Source organism: Penicillium citrinum, assembly GCF_028827155.1.
Source record: "Penicillium citrinum strain IBT 23319 chromosome Unknown utg000004l:1.0-2404223.0:1.0-2405248.0, whole genome shotgun sequence".
NCBI lineage: Eukaryota > Fungi > Ascomycota > Eurotiomycetes > Eurotiales > Aspergillaceae > Penicillium > Penicillium citrinum.
Genome location: NW_026622689.1, coordinates 212,001 through 227,653, shown reverse-complemented (window position 1 = coordinate 227,653; position 15,653 = coordinate 212,001). Strand labels below are relative to the sequence as shown.

Here is a 15,653-nt window from a genome sequence, read left to right as displayed (position 1 = left end):
TTTGCATTCTGACGCAGGCGGCTACATAAATAAATCAGGAACAGGCTTGGATCTAGCTAGGATGTGGATGCGAGGTCGATCATGTTTCAAGTATGGCATTTGTTGAAAATAGCTGCTGTTCCAGTGTTGTGGTTGCTTGCGGGTTAGTCGTACATCTTAACATGTTGGAATCAGTCTAGAACTTAGTTAAAGGATCTACATAGCCCCATTCTTCAATTGAGATTTGGGTGAGTGAATGGGTTGATCTGTCATCTCCGACTGTTTCACTCCAACGAATGTCAAAGCGACAGGTTGTTGAAGCAATGACATACTCACCAGCCAGCCAAGCAATAAGACGAAAATGAGCTGAGAAGCTGAGACTCAAAGAAATTCCTGGAAGCCGAAGATTATCACTAACCATCTATTCCTTAACAGATTTATGACAAGCTGAATTTATATACCAAGTTCTCATAGGTTTTCTGGTCGAAATTAAGTGGGATTATGGTAATATCCTAGTAGATCTAGATTATACTTTCAAGGCTAAATACCCTTACTCCTTCAATCGCCAGCCACCGCTAGTTCGCTGTTGGAAGAATCCATCAGGGTCATACTTCAGACGAGTCTGAAGCGCCTGTTTCTTCGACGCAGGATCAATGCGTCCCCAATAGTCCTGGCGGTAGTACGCATCATTCATGAATAGCGGTCGATAGACATCAGGCAGGCGACCATTGTCGATATTCTTTTGAACAAGGTTGCCCATTCCCTGGTACAACTTTTGATTGGCCTGATCAATCCTATCGTCGTCAATTGAGAGCGCGTAGGAGAAGTCCAGCTCGATAAAGATGTAGTTCTGGTCTGTTGGGACGGAGAGCAGGTCGCCGCCACGGTCCTTGGCTTTCTGGGAGAAGGTCTTGGGGACGGGTTGGAATGCGATTGATCCTAGGACACCGGTGACGCTGAGAACATCTTCTGTCACATTGTACCAGTGGTCGTAGTACTCTTGCAAAACGCTAGATCCGACGGTCTTGTTAGGGACGGGTGTTGTCTCGGTGGCGATGGTGTATCGTTGGCCGCTGGCTAGCGTCAGTTTGGTCCTTGATGAGATGAAACTATTATATACGTACTGTAGAATGAAGAAATCATTGTTCTTCAGTAAATCATAGTATGTGTCCCAAGTCTTAGTGGTAGACGTGTGATCAATGGCAGTGAACTCATCGAACACGCCAGCTGGGGGCTCGGGTCCATCGTAGAAGAGGAACATGATCCATAAATCGATAAGTGCGCCATGCTCTGAAGTCAGGATAATCGCTGCCTTGTCATCGGGATATTCGTCGACGAAGTTTCGGAGAGCACTTAGGACCTGGGGAGTCTTGTCGGCGGTGAAAATGTAGTTACCACCCCAGACCTTGTGATCTTGAGGGTGAGTTTGCATGGTATAAGCAGTGACAACGCCAAAGTTGTTACCACCCCCCTTCAAAGATGCAAAGAGATCTGATAGAGTCAGTACACGACTCGACTTGAACCTCACAACTAGTAATTTCGATTACTTACCGGTATTTTCCTTCTCGTTGGCGTTGACGATGGTGCCATTGGCAAGCACAACTTCGAAATTCTTGACATTGTTGGCTGCCCAGCCATATTGTGTACTCAAAAAGCTCATTCCACCTGTTACGATTAGCAATTGAGTTGCAATCACGGACAAACTCTACACCCAAGACGTACCTCCGAGCATATATCCTCCGATACCAACGCCTCCCAATCGTCCACCCACTACCGCACGTCCACCAACAGCATCATCCAATCCCTTCTGGGCCTCCTCCCATGACAGGCCAGGTCCGATGACTGCGGTCTGATCATCCGCATTATAAAATACCTGATCAAGGTTCTTGGTTGAGACTAATAGTCCATCCTGAATACTTGCAAACCCATTATTAGGCATATGACCACCCGACTTGACGGCGAACAAGGTATCAACATCGTGTAATTCCCGGATGACTTGTGACATTTCAGCAGCACTTGAAGGCGCCGCGATACATGTTGGCTTCAAATCGCCACAGGCTGCAGACCAATATTCCGTCAAATCGTGTTTATATGTGAGCGAGATTGGGTACTCGACGTCGATGCCGCTAGATTTGAGTATTGAGCAGATGTCTGCTTGGGCAAGGGGCAGGGTTGCGAGAGACAGTGCGAGAGCACTCCACCCACGTCTGGAAATCATCATTATCGACTCAGATACGGTCCGAGTTCAACCCAGGATATAATGAGATCAATTGCCAGAGAAAGGGAAATTGAGTCTGACAAGAAGAAGGAACAGATTGAGTTGAAATCCCCAAACACAATATTCATTATCAAGCGGGTCTTTGATGGGGGTATATAAGGTTCCAAAGAACATTCTGCTCGGACTATGATAAATGTGGGACAGTTCCCGGACTCGGTGGATATCCAGTAGGGTCTGGTAAACCTGCGGAACGATGTGGACCTAACCATGGAGCTATGAAGACCAAGGACAGACTGCGGAGGGACCACGGTGGATATCAAAGGCAGTTCCTGCAGACTGAGTGCCCTGATACAATTCCCGAATCGGGCAAGGAGCATCTTTAGGACCTTTTCGCGGGGCGGCACGCACGCTGAAGAAATGAAGATCTCAATTCCCAGCCCGATAGAGTATCGTGGAGATACACATGGCAGGGAAGAAATGTCGGTAGCAAACATGGCTCTTCCATCCTCGGAAGATCCGGATGAGGGGTCAATGAGGGGGAATTTTCATGATCGAAGGTAGAAAAAGCCGATTTGAGAAGTATGAGGCCGCAACCGAGAGTCTGATTGCGTCGATCACCGGTACGCTATTGATCTGTGGTCTAGCGTCAGGTCAATACATGTATGCCATGCACGCGACAGGACAAACACCGTCTGGTAGGAAGAACGGTCTAAATCTCCGAGGTGCCGAGATAATCAGTGTCAATAGTTCGTTTCTTTGGACGAACATTCCAGATGGCAGACCAACCATTGAATGAATCAACCCCGGCTCTTTCATCCTAGACCCACTGATCACCCTCGAAGTGAGACAGGAACAGGGAACGAGTCGACATTTGCGCAGGCGAATAGGAAGTTAGACCGGCTGAGAAGCTGTAGGTAGATAAATTTGGAATAGAGGCTGCTTTTAAGTATTTGAAGGCGAGGTTAGCAGTTGAATAGCTTTTGATGTGTATAAAATGGTCTTGAGAAAGCTGTACATCACGACGAATACCCTTCACCTTGATCGACAAGCCAGTGGACCGACGTTGTAAAAATTCGAATAAAAACCCCTTATCAACCTTTTTTAACCAACAAAGTGGACCGTCAATTAGCTTTGTGGGGAGATTTTTTTGAACAATTCGGATTTTTTGTCCTGGACTTGAGTCCTAATTTTGGTAAGAAGGCCGATGTACCACCATCGACGCCATCAAGCTCGGGCCGACTTCGCTTAGACCAGTGCAGTAATGATGAGCACTGTCAACAAGGAATTGGGCCGTTGCTGTTGTTCGTGATCGACCAAATCCCCATTAAGCGTTGACTTGTTGACTAGCCACAAGACGATCATGGTGGCATAGTATAGCTTAGTCGTAGGGTTTCACATGATTGGGATGTGCCGAGGATCACGGCAAAGCCCAATAACCACGAACTCCTATTCACAATACGATAGCGAATACGTGGTGTACGGCGAGTTTGACCCCATTCTGGTAGTTTGAAGGATAATCTGGAGAAACAGTCTGGTGGCTGTCAGACGTGGGGAAGATGTCATGGCTCAGGGGGATGACCCGGAAGACTCTCGCATTGTCTCAGTACGAGTCAGTCGTTTCGGTTGCAATCCCTGCACTTGATAGATAGCTGAGCTCACTCAGGCTAGCTGCAACATATATCTTCCTTGAGTGAGTCATGATTCTGTGCTTGACCTAAACAAAATAGCCGGCGTGTTCGCAATTCTGTTTGCGTTGCATCGAGGACGTCCTGGACTTGTGGGCCACGGCTTGGCAAAAGATCGACTGCCGCGAGTTCCACCGAATATCAAAACTCCACTGCAGGCTTCTATATCTCTCCTTTTTCTAAACAAGGCAATTCCTTTGGTTTCTATTTATTCTCATAGCAAGTTTGTTATGAGGATACGACGTGGCCTTTCCTGAGACATAAATTGTGAAGCATTGGCAATATTCTATTTACACAAAAGAGGGCACCGTTCGATTGCACTTAGTATCTGCCATTCACCTTGATTGATATACAACGAGAATGTCTAATGCCCAGATATTTGTTGGCCCTTGTGTGTGGCTTTCTTTCCAACGAAGTGAATATTATTCAAAGACGTAACCTAGTACTTCTTTGAGTTAGTAATATCAAGCCAAGTCCAATTAGGGAACTAGTTAGATGTCTCGTTTGTAAGGCATAGTATCCCAGCCATTAAATCTACTGCATGACTAGTTCAGGGATATTCAGAGTATTGCAAGACAGAATGTCATTGTCCTCAACAATTATGGACAGGCCGAATATCGGATAAAGTCAGGTAAAAAAATGGAATAGGGCTTCTTCCAGCATCAAGAATTGCGCTGTTCTCGCTGCATATCATCGCGATCATTTATCACCCATAGGCTTTCTTTTCTTCAAAGTATAATTTCCGGCTGGCTAACTTTGAAATAGTCGAACGATATGAAATTCACCCAAGAACACTTCCATTCCATTCAGAAATACGAGTTCGCACTGAGATTGTCTGCATTCACAAGGATGTACTTCAATTTTGACCAATCACAACTTCCTCTTGTTCACCGCCCACCGCCCCCTCTGATTGTATTTAGACACTCACACCGCTCTGAGGCGGTGACTTAAATTCTCTGGCAGAATAACAAGTTTCGCGGCGGCGAATGACAACTTCACGTCAACCATGCTGCGACCAAAGATTGGCGTCCTGCAGTCATTAACTAGGGTGCAGCAGCCTCATCTGTGTGGTATTTCCAGGTATTACCAGTTACCATGTCTGGCACCGCGAACAATATACCGATCCAGGCCGGTTGGGCGCCGTTTGTTGTCCACTGCGCGCATTTTGAGAGCCACTCCCAATGAAACAACAAATCAGGGTGAAATTGCAGGCAAAGTATGATCTTCCTAGCCTTTCTCTTCTATCTTTTGCTGAACATTTTTTTTCTTTCTTTAGACACCGCCAGAGCCGGTCTCTCAACCCGAAGAAATCATAACCAATGACGAGCTCGAAACCTATCGCGATATCAGAGAATATCTCTATAAATGGCAAGCGACGAATCCGCTCATCTTGGACCCCGTTCGCGATACTGGTATGGGGATCACTCCCAATACACCTGGGCAAGCAGCACTGGGCTCAATGATCAACGGCCGTGAATCTGGTGACTCGCTCTGGGCCAGTTCAAATCTCAAACAAGAAGATGATTTCGATACCTCGGAGGAATGTGAGGGTGATCATCTCGAACCCGGTGATATGGTGGCTCGCCTCACTCAAGATGGTCTTTTCAACTTCGCAATTTATGTGCGCTCCGTTCACAGACAAAAGCAATTCTATACTAGTCGTGGAAACTGGCGCATTTGTACCAATCGTGAAGTTGATTATGTCTTTAAGGACTTTGCGCCACCTGAGCTTCTCGAGCCTATTGTTCCATATTTCCCTGATGGTTTGACCGAGGTTAGCTCAGAGATTCAGTCTGCTCCTGAGGGTGGACTTCCGCGTCCACTTGGAGCGCCTCTGGTTAATATGATGAACAACTTCGAAGAGCATCTCATGGCATTTTACAGAGATCACTCTAAACTGCTGGATAATATGCACGACCTGGTGGCGGATGACTCCGAGTTTCAACGTCTGACACTTGAAGACTTGACCATGAAACTTCTCTCCATCGATGAGTCGGAATTAACCTCGATCAACATGTTCGCCGTACACCAGGCTGTGCGACGCCACCCGTTCAAAATCGAGAAGGACATTCCCTCTTTTTTCAGCCGGACATACCTTGTTCAGCCGAAGAGGATTGCCAATGTTGTTGATCAGGTCATCACTTGGGTACGTGAGCATCAAGACTTTTGCGTTCGCGCCGTCATGGGCAAAGAGATGCCTGGAAGAAAGGACCATCCAATGCACCTTTTCGTTCAAAAGGCACAGCGGATGATTCGGTTGAGTCGAAAAGTTCGCTCGCCAACCATAATGTCCAGCGTTGGCCCATCTTCACAACAGTTTGAGCCTGGTGAGGATGGCAAGTCTATGATGTTTCGTGAGGTTCTCACGGAACGATTCACCAGTGATGACCAGACGATATTGGAATTCATGCAATATTATGTTATACCATCTGTCATCATGCCATCCGGTGACCTGAGATCGGCGGCCTCTCATATCATGCGGGCGACAGGCATGTACAACACCCTCGGACTAAGTGAAGCATCAACTCGTCTTTTCTTGCAGGAGCTTGGTGTTATCTCGCCATGGGAAAATTTGGGTGTTTTAGATCAGAGTCTTTTGCTGCCGGGTCACGGAATGTCTCTTCTAGAAGACATGAAGTGGGAGGAGGTCGAAGAATCTTGCAAAGAAATATCTTTAACAGACTCTATGCAGCATCTGCGCAAAGATTGGGGCGATCTCCCAGTCTACTGTGTTGACGATATTTCAGCCCAGGAAATCGATGACGGCGTCTCGCTAGAGCGTATTCCCGGCTCAAGTGATACATTTTGGGTACACATCCACGTCGCTAACCCGACTGCTTTTTTGAATCATGACAATCCCATCATGGAATACGCTGGGGCTCGCGTTGCTACAACATATGTCCCTGAACGAACATATCCGATCTTGCCGAAGAATCTAACACAGACACATTTCAGTTTGGCAGCTGGCAGGCCCACGCTGACATTCAGTGCAAAAATGAATCTTCAGGGAGAAATACTGGATACTTCAGTTGTGAACGGCACAGTTCGAAATGTGATCAGTATCACACATGGGACATTATCCAAATTCTTCAATAATACTACCAATGCCCCAGATTACCTTACCGTCGGCAACAAATCCTCCTGGCCCTCGCCCCAATCCGATTCAAACTTCCGCACCAACCTTACTGCAGAGGATAAAGAATCATTCACTATTCTCCGACAATTGATGCAAGGATTCCGAACTCAACGTCAAAAGAATGGTGCAATGGACCTCCAACCATCCCACCCCGGACCGTCCATCTCTCTCCAAATCGGCACAGCCCCATTCAAACCCTACGAAATGCAAGTCACAGAAGGAAGATACTACGTCGGCGACCCAAAGATCAAACTTCGCATGCAAGATTTCAATCCCCACGAAGTCCGCGATGAGTCCAAGAACTATCTCATTTCTTTACTCATGAATTTGGCCGGACACATTTCCGGGCGATTCTGCGCTAAACGCCATATTCCCGTTGTGTATGATGGTACTTGGTATGATCCGGAGTATGAGCGGGTTACACGTGAGAATTTAGATCAGTTTGGTGGTCAGGAGTTTTATAAACTTGCTATGCCCAAGGCATTTTCACGGTCTAGTCCGGTTCAACATCATATTTTGGGATTGGATTCGTATGTTAAGTGTACGAGTCCGCTTCGGCGGTTTACGGATGTTATTGCGCATTACCAGATTGAGAGTGCGTTGAGATTTGAGCATGAACATGGCTGTTTGTTTGATGGGAGGGTAGAAAAAGAGAATGAGAATCGGCATGATGTCGATGTCGATGTCGATGCTGATACAGATGGTGGTGGTACTGGTGATGGTGATATCCTGACTACGCCTGCTTCTTCCACGTCCCTCCCATACTCAACCACAGATATCGATCTGTACATTCCACACGCTCAACAAATAACATCTCGACTACGCGACATATCCACATTCGCAAGTCAACATTGGGCATGCATGCTCTTATTCCGAGCATTCTATTTCGGCGAATGCGAACTGCCCACTTCCTTCCCAGCCCTTCTCCGCGCAAAGAAACTCACCCTCGACCGCGATGGTCTTCAATATTCTGGTATCATTACTAATCTTGGCGTTCGCTGTACGGTGAATATTCCGGTTGATTGTCCGGGTGTGGAGAAGATGGATGTTTATGGACTTGTTGAGGCTCATATTGTAGCTGTTGATATGTCGACTTTGGATGTTTCTATGGAAGTTGATGGGTTTGTGAAGGGATTTGAGAGGGTGGGTGAATGGGCTTAGTCTGTTTCTAGATTCTAGATTCTAGATTCTAGATTCTACAGGCTATTTGTATTATATTTGTATATTATTATTTGATGGTTGTATTTATGACTCTCCAATTAGCGCTGCCAGCCCTTTCATGGTCACTAATGTGGTATTGGTTTACTAACTGTAGCAGCTGCGAAGACCAATACTAGCAAAGGCGATTGAGACTATATCTCTTGAGTATTCTGAAGTACATTTTGAGGGCATTTTGAAATAGACTACACAATTCATTAACTCTTTTACCATTCTCGCACTACCAGCCGCTCAAGTACCACAATATTTCACAGTACAAAATCCATTACCTCACATTGAATCAGGCGTGATAGGGAACACACTTGAGCCCCCAACCATAGCTGAATCAAAACCGGTAATCGAAGGCGTAAGAGTCAAGACCAGATTCACTTTACCATCAAGATGAACCTCATCATCTTCAGGAAATAATTTCTCCACAACACTATCCTTCAAACCGATAACCTTCTGAATGGATCGGTATATTTTTTGATATCCAGTGTGTTTCTCCTTTTGAGGTTTGTACAGAGTGATTATTGATTTTGCTTGTTTTGTGTTGAGAGTTTGGCGGTCGTTGGTTATTTCTTTGTGTATTTTGCGGAGATCATCGAGCAAGATACTTGTTGTTCGGATCTTGCTTCCCATGTGATATTCTGTCGAGCTTCGAGTTCAAGAACATGGATCTGTTCTGATGGGCAGACTGGACTTTCAAGAATGGCTTCGCCCGTTGCGATGACTGGTCCAGCAATACAGCCTGGATGGATGGGAATTGAAGTTGAACTAAGCAGCCAACTTCGCTCGGCAACATAATCACGACCAAGGATGTCATATCCCTCGTAAACGGTGAAAAAGGGAGCACCGTTTACCCATATGGTTACGAGGGGTCCTTGAGGAATACGATCTCGTCGGATATCTCCGTTCGAGTCGAAGTCCATCGGCCATAGTCTGCCTCTTGACTTCCCAGCTTTACCATCTTGTAGGACGGCGAAGACGAGTTGATCGTTCAGGCTTGAATTTGTGGTCGAGAAGTTTCAATTTGGAGGTACCTCCCCACTCCCAGTACTCTGGAATCTCATATTCAGGTTTCGTTTGTAGTGATGGACGAATTTTGACCAATTGACGGCACCAAGAGGCGAGACATTGTATGGTTTCTGCTGTGGCTTGTTCGTCTGCGGGTGTGATTGTGAAGGAATCAGCAATGGTCATTGTGATTATTTAAATCAAAGAAGCAAATCAGAAGGAGTGAGTGAGTGGATGTAAAGTGTAGTTGCTAAGGAGTGAATGAAGAAGAACAGATGAGAATACAAGAAGCAGAGGAAAAGGAAGAGAAAGAAGAAGTCAACAAGCAACACTGCAAGATCAAAACTTGAAATTGAATGAAAACAAAGACCAGTTTGAATATGAAATTATACATAAAATAAGAAAGTGAATAATATTAATTAAATAAAACAAGAATAGATCGCTAACACTACTAATACAAGACACGTACTCATACACTTGGGAATAACCTCACCCAAAAACCTCTTTAACCAATGCCTTTTTATTCACTGTGTTGAAGTCAGTCACGCATTCATAATAGCCACAGCCATAGAATTAATAAAGAGCCGAAGTAATGGGTAAAACTCACCCTTTCCCATCGCATTTCGAGGAATACTCTCCAAAACACGCATCTCCTGTGGTATTTTATATCCAGCCAATCGATCCTTCAAAGCTCGACGCATATCCATTGGGCCCCAAGATTTCCCATTTCGACCACTTCTTGCCGCATCTTCGTGTAAAACTACGACTGCGGCGATCTTTTGACCCCATTGTTCGTGGGGGGAGGCCTAGGACGGCGGCTTCGGTGATTTGTGGTCTATATTATTAGTCAGTTCAATTCAATCCAGTTCAATCAGGCCACGAATGTGGTGATGTGGTGATGTGATTACAACTTACAGAGAAAGTAATTCCCTCTCCACTTCCAATGCACTCACTTTCTCCCCGCCTGTCTTGATGATATCCACATTCTTTCGTCCCGATATAAAATACATCGGACCTGTAGCCCACTCTCCACTCTTCCCATCGCCTGCTCCTTGAACAACACGTCGACTAGCAACATCTCCGGTCTTGAACCAAGGTTTACCTCCATCAGCGTCATCGACGAAGCTCTCACGCGTGGCCTTCTCGTTCGCCCAGTATGAATGGAAAATTGTGTCTCCGCGGAGTTGAATCTCACCCTCAACCGGTCTTCCCTGTTCATCTTTCTCCACGGATAGTGGGATAACCTCGTTAGTCTCGGTGTCGACGAGTCGAGCTTCTACGCCTGGTAATGGCCACCCCACGCTGCCGTCGACACGGTCATTTTTCTCGAGACCACAACTAATTGCCATGCCGACTTCGGTCATACCGAAGCGTTCAAGAAGGACGTTGCCATTGCTGAGACTAGTCCATTTGCTTTTTGTTGGGGTTGGTAGAGCTGCAGAGCCGGAGATGTTAAGGCGGAGGTTCGATGGGGAGATGGCTTCTTGGCCGGCATATTGAATTTCCGGGGATAATGAGGGGAATGAAGCCATCAGTCGATTGTATACAGTTGGGACGGCAGTTAGAAAGGTGATTGGGGACGGTCCACTGTTGCTGCTGCTTAAGAATGGCTCGGCGAGCCGTTTCCATACAGCATCTGTATTGAAAGGGTACATGAATTCAATAGAAGAGCCAGCAAAGACAGGAGCCACTATTGCATTCACGACACCATGAATATGATGCAGGGGGAGGAGATGCAGTAATCGGTCCTCGGGTGAGTACTTCCATGCTTGCAAGAGAGATTTTGCTTGTGCGGCGAGCGCAGAGTCGGGGATAAGAACTCCTTTCTAGACCGTTTCAGATTCATCTCATATATACATCAAAAAGCAGTGCAGATCAGGCTTACCGGTCTATTTGTAGTTCCGGAGGTATAGAGCATCATTCCGGAAATTGAGTCACTCGGTTGTTCCAGCTGGACTTGAATAGATTCATCTGCCCCGGTTCTTAACTTAGATCGGATATCAAAAATCGGTTCTCGATCTAAACCAGAAACTAGAATCTGATCTGCTTTCTCGGCATACTTTTCCGTAGCGAGGAGAATTTTTGCGGAGGAATTGTCCATGATATATTGTAATTCAGATGTCGGGAATGCGGGGGAGAGGGGAAGGGCAATTGCATTGCTAGCGAAGATGGATAGCATCGTTACTATTACAGTATTAGTTTGTGTCATATACTTCAAAGTTGAGAGTTATTGATTGGGTTCCAAACATACCGACATAATCATAGCTGTTTTCCGCTAGAAACCCCACACGCTCGCCGGCGATATCACCGGCCTTGGAGCGTAGATCTTCGCGCGCGCGGAGAACATCTCCAATTAGATTGCCGTAGGTGAAAGTTCGGTGGCTGAGAGAGTGAATGACGCTGAGACTGTTTGGGTCATGATCTTTTAGTGCTTGGAAGATTGGGATGTTTGGGAGTGTTGTTGAAGAGGAGAGTCGGGAAAATAGTCGAGGTGGTCGGCAGTGCGAATGGGAATGCGCGAGAATACGCGATAGGCGAGAGAGACGGGGGGGCATTGATAGTCAATTGCAATATATATATATATATATATATATATATATATAGTATTACAGTAAAGTGAGTAGAGTCGAGTAGAACAAAAAAAATGTAAGAGTAGAAGAGTAGAAGAGTAGAAGAAAAGAAGAGAAAGTGACGTTCCGCGGGATTTCCTCTCCGACTTTCTCCAACTTCACCTTTTCTTCCTCTTTTCTTCTTCTCCACCTCATCCTCCTTTCTCGCATTAATCATATCCAACTCAGCTCAATTCAACTACCCTATCTCTCTCTCATTCTCTCATACTTCCCTCATTAAATCAGCCACATGCTCCGTCCCCTCCTAACGCGCCTCCCCCTGCGCCGATCCCTAACTACAATGTCCACTCCAATGGAAGATCTGATGCGCGACAAGGTAAGCCAGCCAACACAGCCAGCACCAGCACATAACATCCTCGTATATACTCATCATATTAATAATGATCATAGCTCGCACATGAATTCACCCCAACAACCCTAATAATCCGCAACGACTCGCATAAACACGCTCACCACGCTGCTATGGAGGGATCTACCTCCAAGGAGACTCATTTCCAGTACTCCCCCCCTCAACATCCACCCTCTCTCTTCCTCCGAGACACCGCTGTATAACTGTTGCTAATTGATTAGTGTAACGATTACATCCTCGGCCTTTGAGAAGAAAATGCAACCGGCTCGTCATCGAATGGTTTATGCCCTTTTGAAGGAGGAAATGGCTCGTGAAGGCGGGATTCATGCCTTGCAATTGCGGACGAGAACGCCCGCTGAGGAACAGAGGGAGCTTGAGAGGGAGAAGAATGTGTAGTGTAATAGCAATACCTGGCGTTTACGATATACCCATTACTATTCAATATAAGTTGGTAGATCTGGTCTGTTTTTTACTAGAGAGCTGAAACGTATTACATAGATTAGCGCCTAGTGGGCACCGAGAAAGGGACAGTCTAGTATATATACATCCACGGTGACCAGGGACCAGCTGAGCTGATAACTGGGAGCAATAGCTGGGATCACCGGGTTCGTCGCGTAGTCGGTGCGCGTACAGGACGAAGACCAGGACAAGGAAGCCGATCAGCTTTGCTTTTACAAATGACATGCGAGAGGGTGGTATAGAAACGAAGGGGGGGTGACGAAGACAGTAGGAAAACAGCCAAGGCGAGACGAAGAGAAGACAAAGACAAGGCGATAGCGTAGCACACAGCGCGGACAAGCGGAGTAAAACAAAGTAGAAAGTAGATCGTGGTCGTACAGAGTACTTGGCACCGTTGGTATTATTTCTTGTTGGCTTGAGTGACGCCGACAGCAACACCGACGACAATGGCGATGATGATGACTAGAATTCGTTAGTTGAATGGTCACTGCTGGGGTAGGAGATTGAATACTTACTAACGATGATCAAGGCGTACCACTTCCACCGCCGAGCGTTACGGGCACTGACAATGGCATTATCAAGCTTGGTGTTGGCCTGTTGCACATTCCGGTGTGTCTCCTCGGCGCCCTGCTCAATCTGCTGCACGGCTGGCTCCTGTTGGTGCACCAACTCGGCAACCTCTTGGTACAACTGACCCAGCTGGATCATGTCCTGCTCGATCTTGCGGATCGCGGCGGATCGCTGCATGGTGGCCTGGCGGGCATCATTGGCCTGGCGAGAACGAGTTCCGGGGGTCTTTTGATAAAAAAAAAGTCAGAGGGGATACGTTATAACTTTAGGTGTAGAGAGGTGAGACCTACCATGAAAGCCTGTTCTTGGCCAGCCAGCACATTCTGAACACCCTGCTCCAATTCCTCCGGGGTAGCCTCGGGGTTGGCAATCTCATAACGACGGCGCACTTGTTCTTCCAAGCGCTTGCGGAAATCCGACTGGGTACGCTGGTACTGCTCGATCTCGCGACGAAGGTTACGGTTAACATTTTCGACTTGGCCCGAGACGCGCTGATCACCGGATCCTGGAGTTTCCTTGATGCGCTTGAACTGGTCGCGCAGGTAGCGCAGGGCAGTGTTGATTTCGTCTTCAATGTAGTCGACGTTTTGGCGCGCGATTTGGTCTTCCTTGCCGGTCGCACTGTCGAGGAGGGAGCTCTGCGCGGTAGCAAGTTGGCCCTCGCGCTTAGTGCGAAGCTCGGTGATCGCGTCGTTTAGTTCTCTGCATTTGTTGAGAATGGCTGAGGGACCGCCAGTTTGCTGCATGTTGGACATTTCTAGACGAGTCGAGAAGTCAGCGGGAGGTCCCGGCCGTCGCGAGATGTCTCGAAGAAGCTGGATTCGATTGGGAATGGGATTGGGATTTCTCAATTGAACGCCCGACTCAATCCGAGTGATCGAATCTAACACCAAGGTCACTCACCATATCCACCATTGCCTTGCTCGGCAGCGCCGCCGTATCCGTAACTGGACTGCTGAGCGTAGGGGTTCTGCTGAGCACCATACGGGTCATACTGGCCGTAGCCACCTTGGTTGCTGTCACCTAGGGCCTGGTACTAGCATCGTCAGTAAATAATAATAATAGTAATATAAACTTTACAAAGTAATAGTTTAAGGGGAGATAACTCACGCTCATGATGAATGGAAAATTAAGGGTGAAGGAGGGGATGAAGGAGGGAAGAAGGAGAAGCGTGGACAGTCAGACGGAAACAAGTGGAGTGTGTGGCAGTGTGGGAGTGTGGCTGATACAACAAGTTTATACTGTGGTGTAGTAGTACTGCGTGGTAGTGCAAACTTGATTGAGTCGTCAATTAAAGAGATATAAGGAAGTAGACAGGAACAGAAAGGAATGAAAGAATTAGTTAGACCGTACAGAAGGGAGAAAAATAAAATGAATGAAAGAAATGAAGGAGTCAGGGGCGATGAGTTTTCAGTGGGCCGTGGCTGGGATCGGCGCGGCTTAGTATTCATACATACACAGCATTAGCAGTATACATAGTATTATCGTAGATTAAAGGAGTATATTGCTATCATATCTATCTATACTCTAGAGTTTACATCTAGTATGCTAACCTTCTACCATCTACTATTACTAGTATTCAGGTTAATAGGTGGAATGATATAAGCTGGACAACTACTCTACTTAGTATCCATAGTAGTATGCAGTAGTACTGTAGCTGCAGTCTGCACGTCATGCAGTGTGTCATCCAATGCTACTTACTGTAAGCAGCAATGTACCAGAGATACTACTATTAGTAGTACTATTCAATAGTATATCTGTATTCAAGTACTCATTATTATATTTCTTGACAGTTATATACATATATATATACTAGATAATAATAAATGCATACAGTAGTAAATGCATACTCAAGGCTGAGTAAGTGCGAGACAGTCGCACTTCTTCAGCCAATCACAGCCCTCAATTCAGGGTCTTCTATTAATAGAATATACTGCATGGCGGTTACTATGTATACACTAAGTACTCTTCTACATATTTATTATTTACTATATGCTATTTATTAAAATAGCAAAACTGTGTTACTGCCTTATCAGTAGGTAGTAAAACAAGTGGTCTACTGTGTGTCTTGAGCATTTGTGGTACTTGGTCTCGTAGACTTGTCTACAGCCAAGCATTGGCCAAGTACGACTAGTGCAGTGAGTGGACAATGAGTATACCTATACTCATTGATAGGTATCAGTATACAGCACTACCGTATGTAGGTATTCCTACTTTCTCAGTACTACTAGTATTTAATAAAGTAAGCAGTTTACTATATAGTACATAGTAAGTCAGAATCATTATTGAATAATCTCATTAATTAAGAGATATCATATCTCGTCTGCACAGCAGGTTCATCATGACACCATGCTATATAAATGCAATGCTAATGCAATACAAAAGATCTACTCTTGCATCAATATCAATAGTG

The 15,653-nt window shown here is 46.0% G+C and overlaps 7 protein-coding genes across 7 annotated transcripts; 2 read left to right on the top strand and 5 right to left on the bottom strand.

Moving 5' to 3' along the window:
• Nucleotides 1–529: 529 nt before the first annotated feature.
• Nucleotides 530–2,200, bottom strand: N7469_005052 (FAD-binding oxidoreductase; the record flags this gene model as incomplete). Its single annotated transcript, XM_056643972.1, has 4 exons — nt 530–1,052; nt 1,104–1,470; nt 1,531–1,644; nt 1,702–2,200. 4 exons carry the CDS (start codon nt 2,198–2,200, stop codon nt 530–532), a joined length of 1,503 nt encoding a protein of 500 aa, XP_056500786.1.
• A 2,688-nt stretch (nt 2,201–4,888) lies between these two features.
• Nucleotides 4,889–8,179, top strand: N7469_005051 (exoribonuclease II; the record flags this gene model as incomplete). The annotated part of the gene is made up of 2 exons (XM_056643971.1): nt 4,889–5,098; nt 5,159–8,179. 2 exons carry the CDS (start codon nt 4,889–4,891, stop codon nt 8,177–8,179), a joined length of 3,231 nt encoding a protein of 1,076 aa, XP_056500785.1.
• Nucleotides 8,180–8,790: 611 nt separating this feature from the next.
• N7469_005050 (uncharacterized protein) lies at nt 8,791–9,147 on the bottom strand (the record flags this gene model as incomplete). Its single annotated transcript, XM_056643970.1, has 1 exon — nt 8,791–9,147. The coding sequence occupies one exon, from the start codon at nt 9,145–9,147 to the stop codon at nt 8,791–8,793; it is 357 nt and encodes a 118-aa protein (XP_056500784.1).
• Nucleotides 9,148–9,178: 31 nt separating this feature from the next.
• N7469_005049 (uncharacterized protein) lies at nt 9,179–9,418 on the bottom strand (the record flags this gene model as incomplete). The annotated part of the gene is made up of 1 exon (XM_056643969.1): nt 9,179–9,418. The coding sequence occupies one exon, from the start codon at nt 9,416–9,418 to the stop codon at nt 9,179–9,181; it is 240 nt and encodes a 79-aa protein (XP_056500783.1).
• Nucleotides 9,419–9,774: 356 nt separating this feature from the next.
• On the bottom strand, nt 9,775–11,787 carry N7469_005048 (uncharacterized protein; the record flags this gene model as incomplete). The annotated part of the gene is made up of 4 exons (XM_056643968.1): nt 9,775–10,038; nt 10,186–11,058; nt 11,118–11,416; nt 11,484–11,787. The coding sequence occupies 4 exons, from the start codon at nt 11,785–11,787 to the stop codon at nt 9,775–9,777; spliced, it is 1,740 nt and encodes a 579-aa protein (XP_056500782.1).
• Nucleotides 11,788–12,091: 304 nt separating this feature from the next.
• Nucleotides 12,092–12,607, top strand: N7469_005047 (BolA family protein; the record flags this gene model as incomplete). The annotated part of the gene is made up of 3 exons (XM_056643967.1): nt 12,092–12,178; nt 12,253–12,359; nt 12,433–12,607. The coding sequence occupies 3 exons, from the start codon at nt 12,092–12,094 to the stop codon at nt 12,605–12,607; spliced, it is 369 nt and encodes a 122-aa protein (XP_056500781.1).
• A 463-nt stretch (nt 12,608–13,070) lies between these two features.
• N7469_005046 (syntaxin) lies at nt 13,071–14,356 on the bottom strand (the record flags this gene model as incomplete). Its single annotated transcript, XM_056643966.1, has 5 exons — nt 13,071–13,132; nt 13,186–13,465; nt 13,531–13,997; nt 14,144–14,276; nt 14,351–14,356. The coding sequence occupies 5 exons, from the start codon at nt 14,354–14,356 to the stop codon at nt 13,071–13,073; spliced, it is 948 nt and encodes a 315-aa protein (XP_056500780.1).
• Nucleotides 14,357–15,653: the final 1,297 nt, after the last annotated feature.